Here is a 23259-nt window from a genome sequence, read left to right on the forward strand (position 1 = left end):
TGTCTCCGAGGCATCGGAATCTGTATGTGTGTTCATTTCCAGGCGAAGTGGGAAATAACTACCGAGGCCATTAATCCGCGCGCGCACGTTTTCAGCTTTTCGGATACGTTCTCTCTTCAAGGAATACTCGGTGCTGGTTGCAATTCGTTGCCCTTCGAAAGAAGTCACTCATCAAGCAGGGCGAGACGCACGCAGCGTCGGCCGCCGAGGCTGCGAGGGGCTATCTGTCTGGCAGTCGGCCGGCAGACAATCAGCAGCCGCTTCCTTCTGCGAGCAGGAAATCCCCCGCTACCTTGCACGATAGCCCAGCCGCCGGCACGTGTTGCCCCTGACGCAAAGGGGATGAATCCGGTTTGCCCATATGCAACCGCTGAAAGGAACCCCGAAAGACATCGAGCGAAAAAAAAAAAAAAATGGACGCCAGTTTTTAACCCGACTCACTGTCATTGCAGAAGCGGAGAAGCGAGTGTACCGAGTCAGTATACACAGGCATCACTGAGAAAGTGTTTTTACTATTGGACGAGGAGGAGCCGACGCGCGATGAACCGCATCAGCGAGCGTGTTGCTTGCCTGCTGAGCAATGGATGGGTTTCTTCAGAGAAGTCCGCTTATCTCGGGGAGGGTGGCACCATCGTACTGCGGAGCCAGTAAGGACGAGGCGTTTCTCCGCGTCTTTGTTGCACGCCTTTTTTGAACGAGGTAGTACCGTAGTACTCTCTGTCAAGCGGAGAAGACGCTGTGCTTCTGTGTGGACGCTGTGCCGGAAAGGACAGCGTGTGAATCTAGCCGTTCGACATGATTCTGTCCGTTGTCTGTGAGTATATTTTTTGCGGGGTCGATGCCGCTCACTCTCTTTCTATTTCGGCTATTTGGACTGACCGTCTTGGATCACTGCCTTAGTCTTGTGAAGAATCGAATAGAATACGCTGGACAGAAGAATTTTGCCGTTTCGACTGCAAGCGTATATGAGTAGCCACCGACGAAAATGCGCCATGGTAAGGGGTGAATTTTAGTTAATTAATTTAGCCAGGTAGTTTTTGAGTAGTCGAGCTTTTCTAACTCATGATATAAGTGTCAATAGTGAGAGCTCGTCAGTTAATCTAATGTACAGTTTGGAGTTCGGTTATTTGTTGCAAGTAATATTCCAGAAAACCCACACAAGATGAGCGCGGACCAGAATCCAATGTCTATTCTGATCAGGCCGAAGTACAGTGAGGGAACAGACACTGATCGCAGAAAGGACAATTAAAAAAAAAAAAAAGGCACATGAGCGCGCGCGCACGCACACACCGGCTACAGACGCGCAAGCGTTGTTGCCCAAATAACCGCAAGTATCTCGCAATAGCATGGATTTGCTTGCGAAGCAAATTATACTTGAAAAACCAACACAATAGTCGCAAGGAAAGCCGGAAATGAAGAGATACCCCCCCCCCCCTCCCCCAAGAAAAAAAAAAAGGAAAAGAGAAGAAAGAAATAAAGAAATGTAATGATACGGGGCGGGTGCGCTGTCGAGAAATTGAAGATGCCATGAGCCTCATCACGCCTCGTTTGCCTTTTCCCTGCTTTATAAAATCGGCTTTAGCAATACCTTTTTATATTTTGTTATGCGAAAAATTAAATACCAATTAGAGAAATCTGTCATTGAAGCAAGTTTCTCGTGAAAGCCGAAAAGAGCAAGAGGAGCCTTTTCTTTCGTAACTCGCTGTAACAACTACTGACGAGATAATGTCAGTAATGAATAATTTTTTTCTTTGTTTGCACTTATAACAACTGCTTCGAACAAACGGAACGACAAAGTTTTAGACTGCTCTCAGTGCGCGTCAAAGATGTTCCTTTATATCCCTGAAATAATACCGCGGAATCGCGCGTCTTCCAAAAGCGACAAGGTTTCTGAATTGCGCTATAGTAATTAACGCACTGCTTCAAATTTGCAGTTGCACTGCTTAGTTTCAAAGGAGCGTTCACTTGTAAACATACAATAACTTGCAGGTATCAGATGATTGTTTTGCCGAAATGTAAATGTGCATTTTGTCGGAATTATTCGCGGTACCTATTTTTCGAGAGCAGCATGCGATTCGCGAAAAACGCGAAAAAATAGGCCTCCTCTAAAATTAAACCCTTCATGCTATATGACTCAAAGGTAAACAGTGCGGCCTGAATACTATTGACCAAAAGTGTGCACGCAGTACGCCATTACTGTGGTATTTTTCCCTTACCCAGACATACGCAATCTCAACTAGAAAACTATTTTTTTCTGATAAAAGCTCCCTCGTGTACTTTCATCGTTTATAAGAAAATGAACGTCAACGCATCGTGTTTTATGATGACGCATGATGATGCGATAAGATAAGCTGGTGTGTCTGCGACTCTATGGTGCGTATGCAGAATGGTTATCTGTAGGCACGTGTCTATCGGACTCTACCATATGCAGGAAAAGCTAATATGAAGCAGTGAAGAGGTTTGACTACCGTTGCTAATGTGTACGTAAAAAAGGAGCTCGAATTTTGTCTTCAATAATAAACTAGAAAAAAATCACGTATTGCTACTGACAACCTTAGAGCGACATCGAGAGCCTGCTCTGAGCCTAATGGCTGAGACGCGCAAAATCAACTGGTTAAGCAGACACGGCATACTGCAGATTAATCCTAGTAAGTACGGGGCAAGCGATGACAGCGAAACCAATAATCTTATCGAAAAACTCCGAAGAATCTCATGCGTCTTTTTTTTTTTATTATTATTACTTAAAGTGTTTCAAATATGTTGTGAGAATAACAAGGAAAAAAAAAAAAAGCACTGATGCCGGCGTTCTTGAACAGGTAGACCTACTTTTAGCTTACTCGAACTGGCATAACTAGTCTAAAATTATTACTAAAATGGCAGCAGCTGAATATTCACCAAACGTTTCTACTAGAAAACTTTACGGTGTCAATATAAAGCTGGAATAACCGCAATTGCGTGTGGTAGTTTTGGTGCGACATTGTTTTCCATCTCTGAACAAGCGGCTCGAAGGCCTGAATATTTGCCGCAGGAGCGCAGATTGAGAACATGTGGCCCTTTAAATTGCCTCGGAAACTTGGTTTCAGAGATGGCGATTGTTATTGGAGCAGCAGCGCAAGAGGTACCGCGCTGTTGCTAATAATGTGCCACCTTTGTGGGGAGTAATGCATCACGTCCCTAATATGTACTGCTAACTCGCATGTCTAGCCACTGTGTTAAAGGCAATCGCTCATGCTAAGGAGCGCTAGAGATCATGGTTTTGCGTGCGCAAAGAGCAACAGTGTGATAGAAAGGAGAAAATACACGCCGTTCATACTCGCATACACGCGCGTACAAGAAGAAGCATACTATTTAGCTCTCCTTGCCCTTATCATTTCCAGTCACCCCAACTGCACCCCCCTTTCCCCGCCTACTATGAACAAAATGATAAAATTTTGGAACCAATAACCATACGTACGAGCGAAAAGGATAGAAAAATAAGGGGGGGGGGGGAATTGCAGACATGCGAAACGCTCCGTAAAAACTCTGCGCAAATGCCCTGCTTCCACAATGGCCCATGTATCCCTGTCCCTATCTAGGCCAAAGTACATCCTGATTGGGATAGAGGGATTCAATTGGACAATTGTTATAGGTATCTTCTTCGTCTACTAATTCCTATTCTTTGAAGTTCCATCTGGATAATAGCCATAACATATTCTACTAGCCACGGAGTCGATCACACTCGCATGGAGCGCTCGAGCCAGAAGGCGCGGAGCTCTTTAAATCAAACCTTAGCGCTGTAACTTTGGTATGGGCAACGCACTTCTGTCGGTGCGGTTCACGTGACTTTGCGGCTGCGAAACAGTTCAAAACATTTCAGTACAGATCAGTGTCTGCCTTAGAACTTCACTTTATTTCCTCTACACAGCACCGCTAGAGCGCTTGAGACAAATGTGATCAGAGCTGTATAGTACATATTGCTACCCAGGTGCGCTTTTGCAGGCCGGACGCAGAAGTAGACAACAATCTGTGGTGTTAGGCTTAAAATGAATGATTGCATTAAAAGCGAAAAGAAAAGGTCAAGTTAGTTCCACGAGATGCTGAGTCAAGAGACCAGACGTACTTTCGTCGACCCCTTGTTAATCTTTACTGCTTTAGTGGTTTAGTTTGGTTTGTGGGGTTTAACGTCCCAAAGCGACTCAGGCTATGAGAGACGCCGTAGTGGAGGGCTCCGGAAATTTCGACCACCTGGGGTTCTTTAATGTGCGCTGATATCGCACAGCACACAGGCGCCTTGCTCTTCGCCTCCATTCGATCCCCCATTTCTTGAGCACAGTAGTCGAGCGCCCTAACAGCTGCACCACCACGACGGGGCCTATTATAGCTTTTGTTTTCATAGTTATGCCCTTTCTTATTTTTATACGTTGTTTTTCTAGCGAATTCTCAGAAGGTAATTTTCTTCATTTTATGCGGAATATTTAAGCAAAACGTTATGTATCCGTTTCAGAGACCGTCTAAATGGCAACATTTCATGATACGTTGTTTTTTTCCATTAAGGCCCCTCAGATGTGCCTGTTTTTTCTCAGTTCAGTTCAGTCGTTCAGTCGTGTCCGACTCTTCGTGACCCTATGGACCATGTCACGCCACGCTTTCCGGTCTCTCACTATCTTCCTAACATCACATAACTTCATCTGCAGTGCCTCGAGGATGCCATCTAACCATCGCGTTCGCGGCCTACCCCTTCTCCGGTGACCCTCAACCTTTCCCAACACCAAATCTTTCTCCAGCGACTCCTCTCTTCTCATCAGATGACCAAAGTAGCTGAGCTTTAACTTTAGAATGCAGTCAGGGTTTGTGGTCGACAATATCGACTGATTTGATCTTCTGGCAGTCCAAGGAACTCTCAAGAGTCTTCGCCAGCACCACAATTCAAACGCGTCAATTCTTCGGCGGTCAGCCTTTTTCACAATGTAAATAGTTGCATTTAGCAACATTGTGGAACATTTTATAGCACTGTTTAAATATTCTACACATTAAAGGTTTACAAGACTCTTCAGAAATAGCCAGTTTTTTTTTCACGGCCCCGAATGAGCTAACGCAAGCTGCTGCCTATAGTTTAGCCAGCTTCAATAATTTTCCCTTCCATGAAAAGTTTCAATTTTATTTTTGCGGTAATGTCATTAGTGTGATTTTTCCGCTTGTAGCAGCTCCTGCTTTGGCCGCCAAAGGGCAGCCGGTAGTATTTGATCAGCAAATGGATAAAAATTTAGGGCCTGCCTAATAGATTCATGTAAAATAAATGCGATAACATTTTGCTTACACTCGCCAATCTATTCGAATTCCGATTGTAACGGAATTCCAAATCCGTTCTAGTAAGTTCACGAATCAGAAAAAGGGCAGTCGCAGATCTAGAAAGGGACCGTAGAGCAGCCGAGGTATAATAACCAAGCTCAGAGCTTCATCACGAGCGCTTCCCTCGCAGCCATGGGCTTAGCGCACCTCTCAAGTTCGTTAGGCGGCGTTTTTAACCAGGCCATTTCTATCCGCAGTCGCTTCTTTTATTCATTTTTGTTGGGTCATTTTCAGCCCGGCCATTGTCCTCTATCACCCGCGAGTGGAGTTGGGGATTTCTCTCTCTGCACTTGCCACCTGCCACGGTTGGTAGGTGCAGGGCTCATGCAGACGCCTCTGGCGCCGACGCCAGATAGAGAGTTCACCTTTGGGGCAGTCCTAGTGTTATCTCAACTATCAACAAATAAACGGATATCTACTGCACGCGTAATACCGAATTTTCTCGCCCCACTCGTCCATACAAAGTTTTCAGAAAACACATACTCAGAGGTATTTCTTTTGTCATGTCATATGTTTAGAAAAAAAAATGGGTCGTTCGCGGCATCTAAATTTGTTTAATCGCTTCTCCCTTTACCTCCAGGCATCGGAGTCTTGTCCGCTGTTGTCCACTCCGTTCACTCGGTGGACATCAAGGGCTTCTGCCACAATGAGTCGCATGACTGCCAGTGCGGCTCCACTGGATCAACTGTGAACATCAAAGTCGACGGGTAAGGTGCGCCGATTTCTTAAGCAGCAGCGTTACTGAGCGGTATGTGCGCTAGAAATAAATTATTTCTGAGTGCCATGAGCTCATAGAAGCTAGGTGAAAAAACAAAACAAAAGACAACAACGCGAGGCAATGAACCGGACTTTCGTAGCTTTGCCGTATACTCCTCAGGTACAAGGGACATGTGAGCGCTTTACCTGAGGATTTATTTACTTCAACGTTAACACACACATCTCCAGTAAAAAAGAAAGAAACTGGGATGCACTGGACGTGAAACTCTGCTTTCAGGTGCAGCTATGTTCGCCGTTTCGAGTTTCGGTGCCGACCTTGTGACAGCGATTCGTACGATAAAGTGTGCCCAAACTTCGCCAACTGCCAGACGTGTGCCAATGGTCTGAGGGCATGCGAAACTTGCCCGCCAGGAAGGTACGGTGTCTGGTGCACTTCAGGTGAGTTTTCTGAGGACGCTTTTTTAGAGCGCAGCTCTTTGGCGTCCGTTCTTGGGTTTCGCGTCGGCGTCGTCGTCGGCCTCGTAACCAGCTCCGCCCCCCTTTCATCCCCCCAGCGCTAGCAGCGACCGACTGATACCGCTGGATGCCGCTGACGCCGCTAGAGAGTCAAGATAACGTGACTGCATAGAACACCGTCGCCGCCATGCAGAAAGAGGAGGGGAGGCCCCCCCCCCCCCCCCCCCTGTTCCTGTGTGGCGGATAGGGTGCTCTTCAGTTGCCGACGCGCCGGTTATTTCACGTAGGCCCCGGCACGTCGACGAATACGTGACCACCTTCCCACGGCTAGACCTGGTTCTTGGCGCTGCGGAAGCGAGGGTATCATATTGTTTGCGTCGGCATCGGCGGCGTTGTCCCTGAAACCAACTCCGCAGCTGGGGTTGACTCACTATCGGCGTCAGCAGCATCAGTCAGTCGCTGCTATCTCTTCCCTCCTCCCTTTATCGCGTTGTCCGCTTGCTGCGCGCGCTTCTGCCCCATCGTTTGCCGCTGGGTGTACACGCCGCCCCCCTCCCCCCTCTTCCTGCGAGTCTCCGGTTGTCAAAGCGCCGGCTCGAACTTAATTCCTTTCTTCGCTCCTCCTCCAATGCAACCCCTGTGCGGTGGCAATCAGAGAGCCAGATCGGTGGCGGCGGATCTGTATATGTACACACAAAAAAAAAAAAATTCTGTGATAGCGCATGCATGTGTTGCTCGATTTCTTTGCCTCAATCTATCGAAAAGGTGAAACAGCTTATTTGCTGCGCTCAAATTTCGCATTAGGAAGTAACGTAATCGTCGGTAATTTTTAGTCTGACTTTACACGGAAGTGCCTCGCACTGGTTTAAGCTGTAAACAAATCTCACGTATATTAGCAATTATCGCCACTATGATGCTGTCACCACCACCATGACCACCATTTATACTACTACTACTACTACTACTACTACTACTACTACTACTACTACTACTACAACTACTACTACTACTACTACTACTACTACTACTACTACTACTACTACTACTACTACTACCACCACCACCACCACCATTACTACTACTACTACTACTACTACTACTACTACTACTACTACTACTACTACTACTGCAGCTGCTAGTGCTACTCCTGCTATGTTCTACTATTGTTGCTACCATTACTACTACGATCACTAACGTACTTCTAGTGCGTTCTATACTATGTAACTATGTACTGCTCTACTACTTTTTAGGTGCTACTGGTGCTATTTTAACCACCACAGCTGACTTGCTGCTGCCACATAGCACTGCAACTGGAACGACCGTCAGGGCATACCTACTACTACTCTGATTTTACAAATCTGTCACATACATGTCAAAAGCGGTTCTGAGCTGGTAAGGGATTTTAAACGGTCGCGTGTGTACGGTACCATTGTCAACGGCAAAGAGTAACCAACAATCGACACCCCTCTGTACGTAGGCGCTGTCACCTTTTTTATTATCGCATTTCGTTTTTTTGCCATTTTCATCACGTCTCAGGCTAAGTCGAATTTTGAGCTGTTAAGCTTTTTTTTTTTTTTTTGTCTCCAGTTGCCAATCTTGCCTAAGCAACAGTTTGTAACCGTGACATTCTTTCGAATTAGTAAGGGCCCTTGATTGCATGAACAGCCATCATAAGCATCGGCGCATTTTTGTTTTACGTTTCTGTTTTCAGTTTCTGTTTTCGTCATTGCGCATGCTTGTTTATTCTTGTTCTTTTTTTTTTTAAAAAAAAGGTTGCTCACACGTTTGCTGGGCGGAATGCATGGTTGTCAATGTAAGTATCTGCTCTTTGCAGTCTGCACCTGCCAGAATGGAGGAGTCTGCGACAAGGACACCGGTCAGTGCCGGTGCCTCGCAGGGTTTTCTGGCTCCCTTTGTGAAATAAGAGACGGTAAGCGTGCAACGTTTTCCCGCGCAAGCATTACTGAGCCTATATCATAGAAATTTTACTGCTGGCATTGGACACTCTATGTTATACTCAGGTTAGCGCTCGCAAGACGCTCTGTTTTGCACTGGGCCGGCACACAGTGAAGGCAAATGTTTGATTTATTGAATAGTTTGGCGCAGTATAACCTTGTAGTCGCACGCTATACCAGAGTTTTCTTTACTGCACTTTTTTTTTTGCTCTGTTGAATTTGCTGCTTATTTTTCATTCCTTTAATGCAACTGTAACCTCATTGTAGCCCCAGCCTCTTTCACCTTCTCCCTCAGCTTTAGACATTTGAATCGGTCTATATAGTCGAATTCATATACTTTTTCTTTGCAAAGCTGTACAAAGCTCTATCGTCTGGCGGCTATGAACTGCATGATCTTTTGCAACGGATGAAAAGCGAGCGTAACTGATTCCTTTTGTCGCAAAAATACATATAAAACATAACATCACGACACGCCAGCTTTTTCTGCTTGTCCAAAGGGTTCTTAATTGTTCTCTCAATATAATGAACTTCAATATTTGAATCATATTATCTGGAAAAATTTCCCAGGTTGCACTCCGCCAGCTCATCTCCCCGGTGTACTAGCCACAATGGCACCGGCAAACCTGCCGAAAATTATCCACTACAACTGCCCGACTGGTTTCAAGAGGGTCGGTCCTGGCACACTCAACTGTCAAAATGATGGCTCCTGGAATGGAGTGCCGCCTTATTGCGGTGAGCCTGCTGCTGAGTATCCTACATTTTCTTTCAAGAAGACCTCCTCTCCTTCTCTAGCTAAAGGTAGCGCTGAAAAATCACAATAATGCTTTACAATTACGGCGTAAGTTGCGGTAATGCAGTGTGTGATTGTGCGCTGTTACGGTAATTTTAAAAATTAATGCACCACGTTTGCTATTTATGTCCAGATTTTTTTTTTGAAGGTAAAATTCAACATACAACGCTGACTGGGTGTTCGAAATGCTAATATAATGTCCCAATCACACCTGTAAAACGACGTTCCTGCTGTGCCTCACGACCTACGTGTTCGGGCTGCCTTCCGCGGAAAGTGAGGAGTGATGAACCGCGATGTCTTCCAACTATGTAATTATGTAACTATGATGTCTTCCAATTATGTAAAACTTCCAGTTATGTCTTATGGGTGCGTCTGCGACATTTAGGCGTAGTACAACTTCACTCCTTGACATTTCACCACCACAACTCAAAGGGCGCCATTTCATACTGGCATATTGGCGTGAGCTTTTAGGATCGGAATCAGTGGAGTCTATAATTTACATCTAATAACTGGGCTCAACTGCGATTATAGCTTGCCGCCTTCGTCGTCCCTTTCCGCTTGCACTGGTGACTGAAGCTGCGTCTTCTCTCACGACGGGCTGCTCAAGTCCTGCAAAATTTCAGCCATCAGGTCGTGCTGTTTATTCAATTCTTTAGCGGAATTTTAGGCTTCAGAAAATGTTACTCTTATGAATTTTATAGCGTTTAATAAATGTTTAAAGAAAACAGCTGAAAGAACTACACACGTCAAACTGTTTGGGTTGAATATGTTTTTTTTTCGCTTCAAATATTGCGCATGGTGTTACCATAGAATATGATATCGGTTTATAAGAGCCGTGGGTAACACGTCAAGAATGAAAATGGGACGCAAGGAACCTTTCTACCGCACTTGCCTCCGTACGTACTGCAATGCTGCGAGCCGCCGAACGTTATGGCCAGCATGCACGCCAACCACAAATGATTCAGCCTGGGAGAAGTATGTTTCTGAACCCATTTCACGAGTCATACTGATGCCGCTAGCAATATGTCGAAATAGTCCAGTCTGTGCTATTTAAAGTAAAAACAAAATATAATTTTTGCTCGGTTTGCCTATGATGTTTGCCTGTATGCCTCCTTGCGCACTTAGAGTTTTTTGTTCGCCCATTTAAAGACATTCCATTAACTTTCGACCCAAATCAAGTAGTAACAGTGTTATTACGTCCTAATTCTGTGTGGGACGGTGTGTATACAGATGTGATTAGGTCCCTGGTTTGATGTGGGTGCTCTATCATTGCGTGTCTTCGCTATAAGCAAGGTTAGCGTGCTCGTTCGCACTGACGTTTAGTAAAGTGGATGAAATGATTGAGGTCTCCTGCATGACGGCTAATGCTTGATTGCCACTCCTTCGAATGGCAAGTGAGCCATCGCCGACCTCCTTAGACATTTCAAATAAACCTGTTGCTGCTCTGCTCAGTGCACTATACACGAAACGTGGCACAGAGAAGCGGCATTCCCATGGAAGACAGTTCACGCGGAGCGTTTTAGCTCTTGGCTTAATCGAGGCAACAACGTATACGCTCGTCGCAAAACAGGCGTGCTTGAGCGGTAATGGATTTTGGGAGAGAGAAAACAGACTGTCCCAGCGTCATTTTTGGAGGCGCCAGTGGTCGCCTTGAGGCAGTGGCCGGGCAAGTTGTGCGACCGTATATGCGGTAACGGTTAAGTAGCACAAATGCAACCCTCGTTCGTGTTTTTTTTTTTCTTTTCCCTCCTTGTTCTCGAAGCCGCAGCAACGCGGCTCAGTGGCCTCCTCTGGAAGCGTTCGGAATGCGCCCTGGAGCAACCTTGTCTAATTTCGTACTCTACCCTCCTCTCTTTCGTGCTTAGGGGACGCTAATTCTGCTGCGCAGCGTATAGCCGCAGAATACAATTTGGGTATCACGCGGCCAGCTTACCCTGAGTGATGTAAGCAAAAGAGAACCACGCCAAATACCTTCAAGATCCACTTTTACTAATGACTCCTTGAGTAGCGAGCAATTACCGCGTAATGTGCGTTTCGCGGGCATGCAATGCTAGGGTGCCTGCGACGTCGCTGCTCGTTGTGTTCACGAGACGATCCTTTAACGCAGAGAGGCAGGTGCCGTGCTCCCCGCTGCCCGACGTGGCCCGCAGCGTCGCGCAAGTGAGCGGTTCCCCGTCCAGCCCGCGAGAGATCCAGTACAATGGCACCACCGTGACCTACTCCTGCGCAGACGGCTACGAAATTGTCGGCGCAAGGTCCTTGCAGTGCACCCAGCAGGGTGCCTGGTCAGCACCACCGCCATCCTGCCTCAAAGGTACGAGCATACTCAAGGGCAAGTTCATGGTAGTTATTTAGGACGACAGGGCCGAGGGAGTGCCCAAACAAGAAGAAAAGAACGGAAACAAATCCTAGAACACGAGAAGGGGCAACACGTTTCTTACACTATGGTGTATTGTCGGCAAGTTAATTTTGAAATCGTTATCATGATCCGCAGCGCTACGTCATATGTAATGGCTCGCGTAGCGCACAAACAATTAAACCCTGCTTATGTTCATATGTATCTTGGCCCCAATTCCTATTTGTGTGTGTGTGTGTGTGTGTGCGTGTGCGTGTGTGTGTGTGTTACAAATTGAGAAATACGCCTCAAACCACCTTGAATTACTGCAAACTGTTGTCTAGCTTCAATTCGTCATGCTCCACGCAACACGATATGCGTATACGCTTACATGTCCTGATTACGTGAGGTGAGCGGTGGTAACATTGTAGCTATTTTTACAATATCTGAGACACAGTGAAGTGCCGGTAAAGCGAGGGCAGATGCATTTCGGGAGATAGTTCATTTTCACTTCAACCTGTTTATTGGTATGTAAAAAATAGCGTACGCTGTCAGAAGGAATAAGACGAGCTTTTGCTTAAGTGCTGAAAATCCCGAGTTTCCCCAGTAAGGATTCCTAAATATCAGCGGAGTAACACTGGCGTTGCCACCTCAGCTGTGAAATCAACTGTCAGTAATGAAAATGTCCACGGTTGAGTCACATTTAAAATACCTCATAGAAATTTAGGGAGTCCGTCACCAGAAATGCGACTCACTTCCTTTTTGGAGTGTGTGACTGGGCAGTTACGAAACTTTTCACAGCATAGCTTGATCGCTGCACAGTTATGAACAAAGACCCTCACCTCGAGGTAAATATAGTGCTTTGCTCTCTTACAGTTTCTGAAATGGAAGTCACTTGCTCAACGAAAGCCAACGAGATCTTCACCGATGATAGCGACACTGCAGTGAGGTAAGCACGACTGCATATTTACAGCGCTGATGTTTCGTGACGAAATGAATGCTTTTTTTTTTCATACTCCAGTATGCAAATTCAAGGCAAACTGAAGGACATTTCTGTGCTCCATGAATAATTTTGCATGTACCTAATTTTTATGCGAGCGAACAGCTTGGCTAGTTGGCGGTGTTAGACGCAGTGAAATATGGAGCGTACTCGCGTGAATATAGACAAGAGGCAAACGCTGATGTTGACTCTGGCTTCATAACTTGTCTCTTATCACTGGTATCATGTTTGGTTTTATTTCATTTTTAACGGTATTCATTGCCTCAGGGCATCAAGGGGTATGTGACGAAGGATGGAGAAATGATTGAACAAATGAAAAAAGGCTTGCTGATTTTATGAAGTCCAGGAGTGAGCGATGATGTGGTCCCTGCGTCCAGGCGATATTATGAAACAGGATTTCTCGGTGAAATACCTGCTGCCACCAGGTGTCGGACTCTCGTGGGTTTCAATGCTGGGGAGTCCGACAGCAAGTGGCGAATGTTGGCATCATTATTTTCGGATTTGCATATCGGCCACCCTGGGTGAGGATATAGATGACGGAAATGAGAGCACGTTATTTCATTTTTTTTTTTCTGATGGTTTGGTCGGGTTAGAGATACAGGCAGTGTTAAAACAGGCGCGACGTAGGAAATTTAGTCAACAACATGCTTCATGAGAAGGCCGGACTGTCATAGATCCGGGTCTATATTCATGATTATTTTTTAACGACCCTCTAGTCAAAAATGACCTTTTTTGTAGACCATAACATGTATTATGTATATATACGAATACATAGCATAGCGTATAGACGCTGCAAGACTGGACGCAGATGCCCTGAAGGCTTCGACTCGTGCATTTTGCTCTAGACTGGAATTTATTTATTTAATGCATAGTTCGGTAAAAATATCGTGCCATATTTACGCGTTGTTTGCTGCACGAAAATATTAATTTATGTGATTCGAAGTGAAGTTTGCCGCTACCCCGGATGGTGCGAAATGCAACCTCAAGATATCGGCGTGTCTGTGGTGAAATCTACAGCAAAGCATGACGGCTCATGCTAGTGCATATGCGCTAGTTCTGCCGCACATAAACTAAAAAAATAAATAAAAATAAACGGGCGCCAGCACACAAGCATGAAATGAAAAAAAAAATAAATCGTACGATATGTAGAACACATTTCGGAGAATTCATTTTGCGGAAACTCTAGCAAGAGCCTGCAGACTTGAAATATTGAAGCGTTTCTCTTGTTGCTTTCATGTGCTCTGCGCAGGGTGCACTGTCCCCCCGGCTGCGGCCTGGTGTCCGGCTCTGTGATTGGTTCCTACCAGTACCACGTGCTGTCCTCTGTGTGCCGCGCTGCTGTGCATGCCGGCCGGCTGAACAACGCCGGCGGCGGGGTGCACGTGCAAGCCACGGGCGTGTACGCCGACTTTGCCGCCTCCACGTCGCACGGTGTATCCTCGGCAAAGTGAGCACATCAATCGCGAAGCCACAGAGGCCCAAACTTAAAGAATTTTAATAATAAGAATACTTTGCATAAAAGTTTGATTTCATTTTGGGAATTCAGAATTATTATTTTATTAGTGGAACTGTATTTCTGAACATCTTCTTTTGAGCCGTCATACAATGTAGGATACTATGCAAATGCGCTTTTTACTCCGCGTGGTAAAGTTTCAATCATTTGGAATTAGCTCGTATATCACATTTCTCATCGATAGCTCTACAACAATCCCGCGATGGTGTAGCGGTTGGGGCGCTGGACTTCTGAGCCCGAGAATGCGGGATCGAATCCTAGCCATGGCGGTCGCTTTTCGATGGAGGCGAAAAGTAAGACACCCGTGTGCTGTGCGATGTTAGAGCATGTTAGAGAATCACAGGTGGTCAAAATTTCTGGAGTCCTTCATTACGGCGTGTATCATAGCCTGAATCGCTTTGGGACGTTAAATCTCGCAAACCGAACCAAACCGAACCCCATAAACGAAAGAAATGACAGCGTTGCATGATTGCGCAAATCTGTGGTGTCGACGGAGTGGAATCTGCTGACAGTTTCCTGAGGAGACCGATGGCTCCTTCTGAACGCACTCAACGCAGGCTTGAAACGGAAACATTTTCAGCTGCTTGATCCGACTTGAGCGGGCGAAAACGATCACGCAATAAACTCTTCGAGTTACTGCGAAAACACGGTGGCCTACTTTTATACGGTACTAGATATGCATGGTTTAAATCAACATGTGCATATATATTGCTTATATCACCTAGTCGCTCAGCTCACCACCTTGGGTGTACACATGCAGGACCCTCCGAAAACGTCAGTTTTCATGGCAAGACCCTCTTACATGTTTACTGTCAAAGCGTCTTCTGTTCTTTTTTTTTTAATTTTTTTCTTTACAGCCTTCTGACAGTTTACCTTTGATATTTTCAGCTTCTCATCGCCGGGTGCCAGCTTTAAATTTGTGACTGTGGACGACTCTCAATGGAGGATTCCCGAAGAAGGTGCCTAAGCTCGCGTTTTCACTTTCTCGCGCTTCTAGTGAGCTCGTGGTTCTTATTTATCAGGAACAGTTTTTAGCGAATGTCTGAGACAATTTTTTAGAAACTTAAATACCCGTCTGAAGCCGACATCGATGCACTTCCTTTCGATTTAGAGCATCCACAACCTGCGAGTTGGGCTTCTGGAGCGCCCTATTATCGCCGCTCGTTCTCAGCCACGGTTGCAAACTTTAAGGAATCAGCGTTAATGCCCTCGCATGCCTTATTTTTTGTGCGTGTAAATAAACCCCGGACTGGTAGAAAATGTTTGGCGTCGTACGTGGAACGGTGAAATTCAACTTATTGAAATATTAGATGGATTGTGATTACAAGCTTGTAACATGACTTAAACGTCATAATGGCGCTGAAAAGGAAATTTGAATTTGGATGAGATGACAAATAAATCCGAGACCTTTGCATGTCGAATAACACACTATACGCCTATAGGCCACCCGGCTACATTCGTACGACTTGTCCTTCTTGACTTGGTTAAAGCCGGGTTTTATGCATCTATCGGCTGATGTTTCACATAATAAGGTGGTTAACGACTTCATGCTAATGAGTGTGTATGAGATTACAGAGACACTAAGCACGGAATTAGGGCTTAAGCGAGTTTTAAAGTGCATGTCGACGAGTTGTGAGTGTATATACGGGGACAAGAATTTGGGAGTGAAGCTGTTGAAGGGGGCCATAAAAGCTGTAACGTCATGCCCTTAGAAACGAAGTTTTAGTATAACTAAAAAAAAATCAATAATTTTGGTGTTTGCATATTGCTTCCCTCAATTACGCAGGATGCCCTGCCAGGTGGAGAGATTCTGGCAGCTATTGCTTTTATTCGGCCGGAAAAACCCGTCCTCAAGCAGAAGCTACCAATTTTTGCCGGAATCTAGGCAGCCAGGCACCTGCTTTGCGGGGTGACAACGCGACCAAAACTCTCATAGCGGAATTTATCGCAGCTAACGGTGAGCTTTTCTCTCTACTCCAGCGGTATTTTTGTAGTATCAAATGCACTCTTATGTAGCAATTAATATCCCTCGTGTCGTATTTGTTATTCACAGGAATTGCAGAAACTTGGCTCTCCGAACCTCGAGTTCAGTCGCCATTTCTGCCCGTCACGGAAAACGACGCTACAGCTGGAGGCGCTTGCCAGGCCCTCAGCGTAGCGAACTCTGGACAGCCCGAAATCGTCACAAGGCCATGCAGCCTCAGCCTCCCGGTCATTTGCATTGCGCTCAAGACCTTGAAGCTCGGTGAGCATTAGAACATGACAGAAAGTTCCACTGATTTGTGGCGAATGCTCGAATTCAACGGATTGTGAGCGTGAACCATAAAACAAAAACCTTTTTAGTGTAATTACGCACGCTGTTTCTGTTGCGCATAACTGACAGAGTAGCAAAATAAAACAAGCATTATTTAAATGGCGTAGTTTTCATGAAACAGTCTTTTTGCTAGTAGCAACAGTTGTTCAGAGAGGTTCCGGGTGACAATGCACTGTGAATATTTATCGTACCTTGTATTTAGCTCGTTACCATGTTTGAAGGACTAGATGCTTAGATTTTGAGCTTAAACTGAAGATATTGTTCAGTCGTAATGGACAAGTGGCAACCTTCCTATCGATGGTTGCCAGTTCACTGGCAAGGTTAGATCCGGTTGTGGCCTCTTTATATCCTCCCGTGGTAGTTTGTCACTAAAATGATCTGTCATGCCTTCTTTATGTCACCACCTGACCATGCGAATCACCTGTTTTCAAGACAGATTACACACGATACACATTGTTACTAAACTACATTTAAAGCTGTTCATAGCGACCTTCTGCACCGTAAATCGAAGTACCAACAGTGGAATCTGGGCTGGACTGCCGCTTACTTGGTGCAGTTGTCACCCAACATATTTACGCATACTTGACGACAAAAAACTTCAAGGGGTGAACTTAAGTCTGCTTAGCTGCTATAATGCGAAAGCATTTCTCTTACTGCTGCCCATTACGTCCCTGCATGTTCGTTTCTGTATGCCTTTGCCATGTCTGACATGCGTTTTTCGCATAGATGAAGAGTAATTCGTGGCTCGAGGTTAACTTGCTGCTCCCTACCACACGGGACTGCTGTGTCATGGCCTCCGCGATCGGCTCCGTCGCAACGGCGCTGCGCTGCGACGGAGCCGATCGCGGAGGCCATGGCTGTGTTGAGGTATTTTGTGTCAACCTGGCTAGATGGCGCAACTCGTCGAACAGGAGATCTTTAGTCTTTGTTTTGAATTCTGCATGCGCAGATTTCGAAACGCTTTCGTTGCCCGCCATACTCTGCGACAGTTTTTTTTTTTTTTAATTTTGTTCATTATTGTCTTTGTGTACAACCCGACTGAGATGACCATGTAGATTCCTAATCTTTCTGCTGAGGTTAGACTACCGTTTCGGAGCTTATCTTCGTAAATTATAGTTTACACTGTGTACCCATCGCGGTGGTGCACTGGTTAGGGCGCTCGACTGTTGCGCCCAAGAATGCGGGATGAATCCCGGCCGCGCCGGCCGCTTTTCGATGGAGGCGAAAAGCTAGGTGCCCTTGTGCTGTGTGATCGATGTCAGTAGAAGCCCAGGTGGTCGAAATTTCCGCAACCCTCAACTACAGGGTCTCTCATAGCTGAGTCACTTTGAGACGTGAAACCCCTAAACAGCAAACAACAACATTTTTATACTGTGTACACAACAGCAAGACCTTGAAGTACTCTTTTCTTGTTAGACTCGAACAGTCACTGCAGACGGTGACTACAGCGTAGATCCTGATCGCGCAAAAAAAAAAAAAATATAATAATAACCGCATGGGCTTATCAAAATTATCTGTATTTTTCTCAGCCCGTTTATGTCACGATAAAATATCTCTCCAAAATTTAGGTCGTCGGCTATTTACAGCACTCGTGCCGCACTACGAGGAGTTGCTGTGACGGTGTAGAGGGGTGTGTTGTCAAAAGCGAACCAGCAGGCTGCTTCCCAACGCAGCATCGTTCCTAGGGCCATGCGTGCTGTGAAGGAGGGCAAACGTGAACACTGGAAGAATGATTAACTGGAATAAGTCAGAAAAAAAAATGAGGGGGAGTGAATAGATTATAGAGACATTGATACAAGTGTGCGCTCTATACGAACCCACCTGCGAACGTGCATGCAGTTCAGTGTGAGGATCCTGGTCCTATCAAGGAGGGCTCCGCGCTTGTGGAGAGGGCTTCCCACGGCCGATTCCTGGAGGGCAGCCGTATCGCCTACTACTGCAAAGATCTGCACTACCTGAGCGGAGAGGGCACTATCACGTGCACGGCCAACGGCACCTGGAGCGCCCAGAAGCCCCGCTGCGTCAAAGGTGTGCGTTACTTCCCAGCCTGCTTCATTGTGCACGCTGAAGGGCGCTTGTAGTGTAGATGTGCGAATAGCGTGCTCAATTTACTTTTGTTCGCAGGGGTACATCTGCGTAGGAAGAGCAGTTCTTGGTTGCTTATGGGTATTAATTATATATTTCATTTCGAAATCTCTAAATGAGGGTTGTTGTATTAGGATTGCCGTGCAAGCATTGAGTACAAACCAATTGTGCGATGATTTCCCCTAGCATTTAGTGTCATCCTTCAATGAATGTTTTCGCTGCTTTAACTTACTTCAGTTGCTTGTGCTAACACTTTTCTCATTGCTGTTTTTCTACGAGAAACTTTGCGATCATGTGTACAACTTTCCACATTACCGTGTTTGTTCAGGAAACGTGAGATCGTTAGTCAAAACTTGACCCCCCCCCTCCTTTTTCTTTTTTCGCCTAACCTCTGTGAAAGACTCTCCGCGGTGGCCTAGTGAGCATTTGATTGCCGAGTCCAAGGATGAGGGATTAATGCCTGCCGCGGTAGCCGCGTCTCGATGGAGGCAGAATTTTAAAATACCGTGTACTGTGCGATGTCAATGAGCGTTAATGAATCCCAGGTAGTCGGAATTTATCCGGAGTCCTCCACTACGGCGTCTTTCATAGTCCATGTGTATAGTACGTATGCGAGGACGTTATCTCGCATACGTACTATACGTACCTATTCGAAAATAAAAAAAAAAAACACTTCAGCCGGGCCAGACCACAATAATCAGATACCGCAGATATAATGTGAAAGCGGTAGCGATGTCTTAACTACAGTGTTGTACCAAGTTCAGCAAGTGACCTAAAAGGCCCTGGTTAAACTCAACCTGCAGAATTCTTGTCTTCCTTCGGCCACATCTTCCTCATGTGAAGTCGACTTCTACGGCCTGGATTTGAAAATTATTGCTAGCAATTACGAGATTTCAAAAGTCTGCCCTTTAATCAACTGTTATGAGCTTAACTGTGGAACGAGAGGAAGAAGATGGCTGCACGGTATGAAGGAGAACTGAGCAAGGATTGAGGGGATGCCTCAGTCCACAAGCCGAGCCAACGTTTCCACAAGTGGGCTTGTCGAAACGTTGTGGACTGAGGCTTCCCCTCAATCCTTGTTCAGTGCTCTCTCATGTTATACGCTTAAGGTGTGCAGTAAAAACGTCAATGTATATGATAAATATAATGAGCGCCATCGCTCACTAATGACCCGTAAAGAAGTACTGTCAGGTATGCACGCATTCATAATCGGATTATATTTGCCACCAGGAATCATTCACTAAAGTAAATGGCTTCCAGAAATCGGCCTAAATGAAAAAGGCTTTCTGTATAATGAAGTAAACAATATCAATGCGCTTTTGAGCGAACCGGCAAGAAACAGGCACTGTACCCCAAAAAGCAAACCTGGCTGTGTATGCCAACATGGCCGCATCGGTTTCTTATTTCCTGTTCTTGCGTAAAGTGCCTTTTTAGCCTATTTAAAAGGGATGAATGCGACAAAAGTTGTTTATGTAATGCATTCGTGCCTAATATTTTGCATGCTGTAGCGAAACAGCGGTGCGATTCCACTAGTAAAAGAAAAATAAAGCCAGAGCGCAGAATCTGATTGGAGAACACAACCGCACCATCCCGACCGATTTCACCTGAAGAAGCCTCAGTGGAGACTATTGAGATTTAATTTTACTTCCCCTTCTGCTGACAGGAGAGATTCAAATTTGATGTAAATCACCGAGCTAACTAATTTTGAGCCATTCAGCGGCGTTCAACTCAAAGTCATCCTTCCCATTGGACGTACGCGTGTGATTCAAGGTTGAGGCCAGCCTGGCACGTTTCGTGCGTTACGACGTTGGCTACATGCGGTGGCAGACAGCTGTGGAATTCGCTCTTTTGCTTTGGTTGGAGTAGTTGTTTGCATTTATTTTTGATGCGCTGATTTTTACCTAAATGCATGTTGAAATAAATTGAATATATGGAAGCATGCTTGCTGAATAAGCGAAGAATAGAAGGAACCGATGAACGGCTCCCCACGTATACCATTGTGACCGCTCTGTCGCCTTTCAGTTATCACCTGCGGAGAGCCGGAAGTGCCGAGCCACGGGACAATCCGCGTGCTACCTCCGATACGAGGAGGAGACCCCCGCCGTGGGCCAGTGCGTGGGTGCGAGATCTTGTGATATCTCCTTTTCTTTTTTTTTTTTTTTTTCATTCAATCTTTTGTCTCTAGGTCTGGCCACTGGCAGTAATTGCATCCCGGCTTCAGCTCCGAAATACGTGTATGCTAGGGGCTTACAAACTTTCGCGGCATCTCTCACCTAGAGTCCAGTGGGAGCGGAGAGATCTCAATGAAATGACGAGCCTGCTTTTGTTCTGAGGAAGCAGGTTCGCAGTGGAAAATATTTAATTCGCAGCTGAACACTTCAGTCAGCGCCGTATATATACGTCCGAATAACCGAGCCGGACGCGACTAGAATATATAAAACGAAGCAGGTCATATATTTATGGACTTGTCGATGCCTTGTCATTTTTATCCTACATCAGTTTTGTAAGTCCTGTTCTCTTTCTGGGCTTAAAGTAAGTTTCCGTGGCGAATTTCAGCCACATTCTGGTAAAGTAAACGAAGTTTCTGCTCTTACGAAAAAAAAAAAAAATTACTTCGTTCCCCGGCTCATGTTACCCACACCGAGAAACTGAATGATTCCCAAATTTCAGAATTTGGAGACAACGCATGTAGTGGATTTGAAGATTGACGAAAGAGCCTTTAGGCGTGAGTTTCAACTAATTATTTACAACATGCGTCCAGACCCAAGAAAATTCGGTCCCTGAAACGCGAATAACAGATAACAATGCAGCAGTTACCAGCATCAGATGACAGCTGAAGTTAATCCCGGGACCCGGCGCCGGTGCTTGCGCAGGCACGCACGATCGGGTGTACCAGTGCGGCTTCAACGACCACTCAGCCTCAGCTCAACAGCCTACGAATCGGCCAACGAGTCTAGGGCGGCTGAAGAGGCGAACTTTGTTCTGCCACCTGGCCACCACCGGGTCGGTTCGCGCGCCGAGTACGCCTGCCTGCCGCAGTACGAGATGTCCGGCTCCACAGTGCGCAGATGCCTCTCCTCGGGCCAATGGAGCGGACTGCCTGCCACCTGCATTCCGGGTGAGTACCGCTGCTCTCACCCGTCGTGCCTTTTCTGCCCTCCCTCTTAGTGTTAATGCGGACATTGTAGTTAACACTTGATCTAACGAACGCGTCTGCTGCGTTCTGCAGTGTGCGGCCGGTCGGACTCTCCACGCAGCCCGCTCATCTACAACGGCAACGCTTCGGACTTGGGCCAGTGGCCGTGGCAAGCGGCGCTGAGCGTGCGCGACCCGGCGGCCAACGGCAGCGCCCAGTGGGTGGTCAACTGCGGCGGGAGCCTTCTGTCCGAGACGTGGGTGCTCACTGCGGCTCACTGCGTCACCTATGAGTCCTCACGCATAGTCATACCGCGTGATATCCTGCGTGTCTCGCTGGGCAAGCACTTCCGCAGCGACAGCAAGGACGACTCCCACGTACAAGTTCGTCAGGTGAGACTGCCTTATGTGCGCATGCCGGCCATACCTGCTCTTACTATACGCAAATCTATATATATATATATAGGGAGGGGGTTGAAGCTCGAATGGGTCCGGTAGGTCATAAACTTGAAGTAGGTGACACACGGTGTTGTTTTTTCACCGTGTGTCACCTACTTCAAGTTTATATATATATATATATATATATATATATATATATATATATATATATATATATATATATATATATATATATATATATATATATATATCTATATATATATATATATATATATATATATATATATATATATATATATATATATATATATATATATATATATATATATATATATAGATATATATATATATATATATATATATATATATATATATATATATATATATATATATATATATATATATATATATATATAAACGTTACAGTCGCGAGTATTCCTGCGCTACGCGCAAGGAAATTGAAACAAATGTTTTCAATGTAGAACAGCCTGTCAGAACATTAATTTTCAATAGCGTTTCGCCCCTACGCCGATAAGGTTGGTATTTCGCCGCCAGAAATTTACCATAATATTTTATTGCAAATTGGACGTAATCGCTCCACAATCTCAAAATATATCGCAATGAACTCCGAACTTCTAAAGGGAGGAGTTTACACGTCAACACACTTCGCACCTGAAAATGAGGCATATGAAGATGTCTAGTCAACAGCCGGAGATGCGGCAGATAGGACAATGTCACTCGAAAATAGCAATGTTGACAGACATCGTAAAATAGGTGAGTCAGTTTAGCTAGCAAGCAGAGTAATAAATTTATTATAGTTCGCTTTTTGGCCGTTATGATTAAACGCTCAGTTGCAATTGGAAATTTACAGCTGAGCGCTAGTAATAGCCAATAATTTTCTTTTTTTTTTTTAATTTCAAAAACGGAATTTCATTCGGGTGCTCTGACGCGTCAGGTATGGCTATCGCTCGTGCAGTCAAGCATCGCGTGTCTTTGGCGCGCGAGCCCACCAGTGTAGCGTCCTCCATGGCACACATGACACGTGACTTTCTTTTTTTCGTCCGTGCACGTGACACGTGCGGTACGGAATCCTGCCAGTCATGGGCAGTATCGAAGATACATGTATCTTCGATACTGTCTAGATAAATTTTGTGTATAGGTATTAAGTATCGTGTGCTGAAAATTAAAGTGTCTGAGTATCAGTATCGAAAATACATTTTTAAAACATCGTG

At 45.5% G+C, this 23259-nt stretch overlaps 1 protein-coding gene across 2 annotated transcripts in view; it reads left to right on the forward strand.

Moving 5' to 3' along the window:
* Positions 1-369: 369 nt before the first annotated feature.
* Positions 370-23259, forward strand: part of LOC146203299 (clotting factor C-like) — a 29294-nt gene continuing 6404 nt past the window's right edge. Inside the window, exons 1-15 of one of the 2 annotated variants that reach the window (XM_084588657.1) lie at positions 370-814; positions 5909-6035; positions 6323-6483; positions 8336-8431; positions 9024-9188; positions 11354-11560; positions 12458-12530; positions 13831-14028; positions 14983-15053; positions 15881-16051; positions 16148-16339; positions 18248-18436; positions 20516-20612; positions 21367-21611; positions 21723-22021. In XM_084588657.1, the coding sequence (XP_084444783.1) occupies positions 796-814; positions 5909-6035; positions 6323-6483; positions 8336-8431; positions 9024-9188; positions 11354-11560; positions 12458-12530; positions 13831-14028; positions 14983-15053; positions 15881-16051; positions 16148-16339; positions 18248-18436; positions 20516-20612; positions 21367-21611; positions 21723-22021 (2310 nt within the window). In that variant the 5' untranslated portion in view covers positions 370-795. Of the gene's footprint in view, positions 815-5908; positions 6036-6322; positions 6484-8335; positions 8432-9023; positions 9189-11353; positions 11561-12457; positions 12531-13830; positions 14029-14982; positions 15054-15880; positions 16052-16147; positions 16340-18247; positions 18437-20515; positions 20613-21366; positions 21612-21722; positions 22022-23259 lie in introns of those variants that run through there. The other variant, XM_084588658.1, reaches the window with a different exon arrangement.

This window comes from Amblyomma maculatum, chromosome 1 (assembly GCF_055883805.1).
Source record: "Amblyomma maculatum isolate TAMU_Amacu chromosome 1, ASM5588380v1, whole genome shotgun sequence".
Classification (NCBI taxonomy): Eukaryota; Metazoa; Arthropoda; class Arachnida; order Ixodida; family Ixodidae; genus Amblyomma; species Amblyomma maculatum.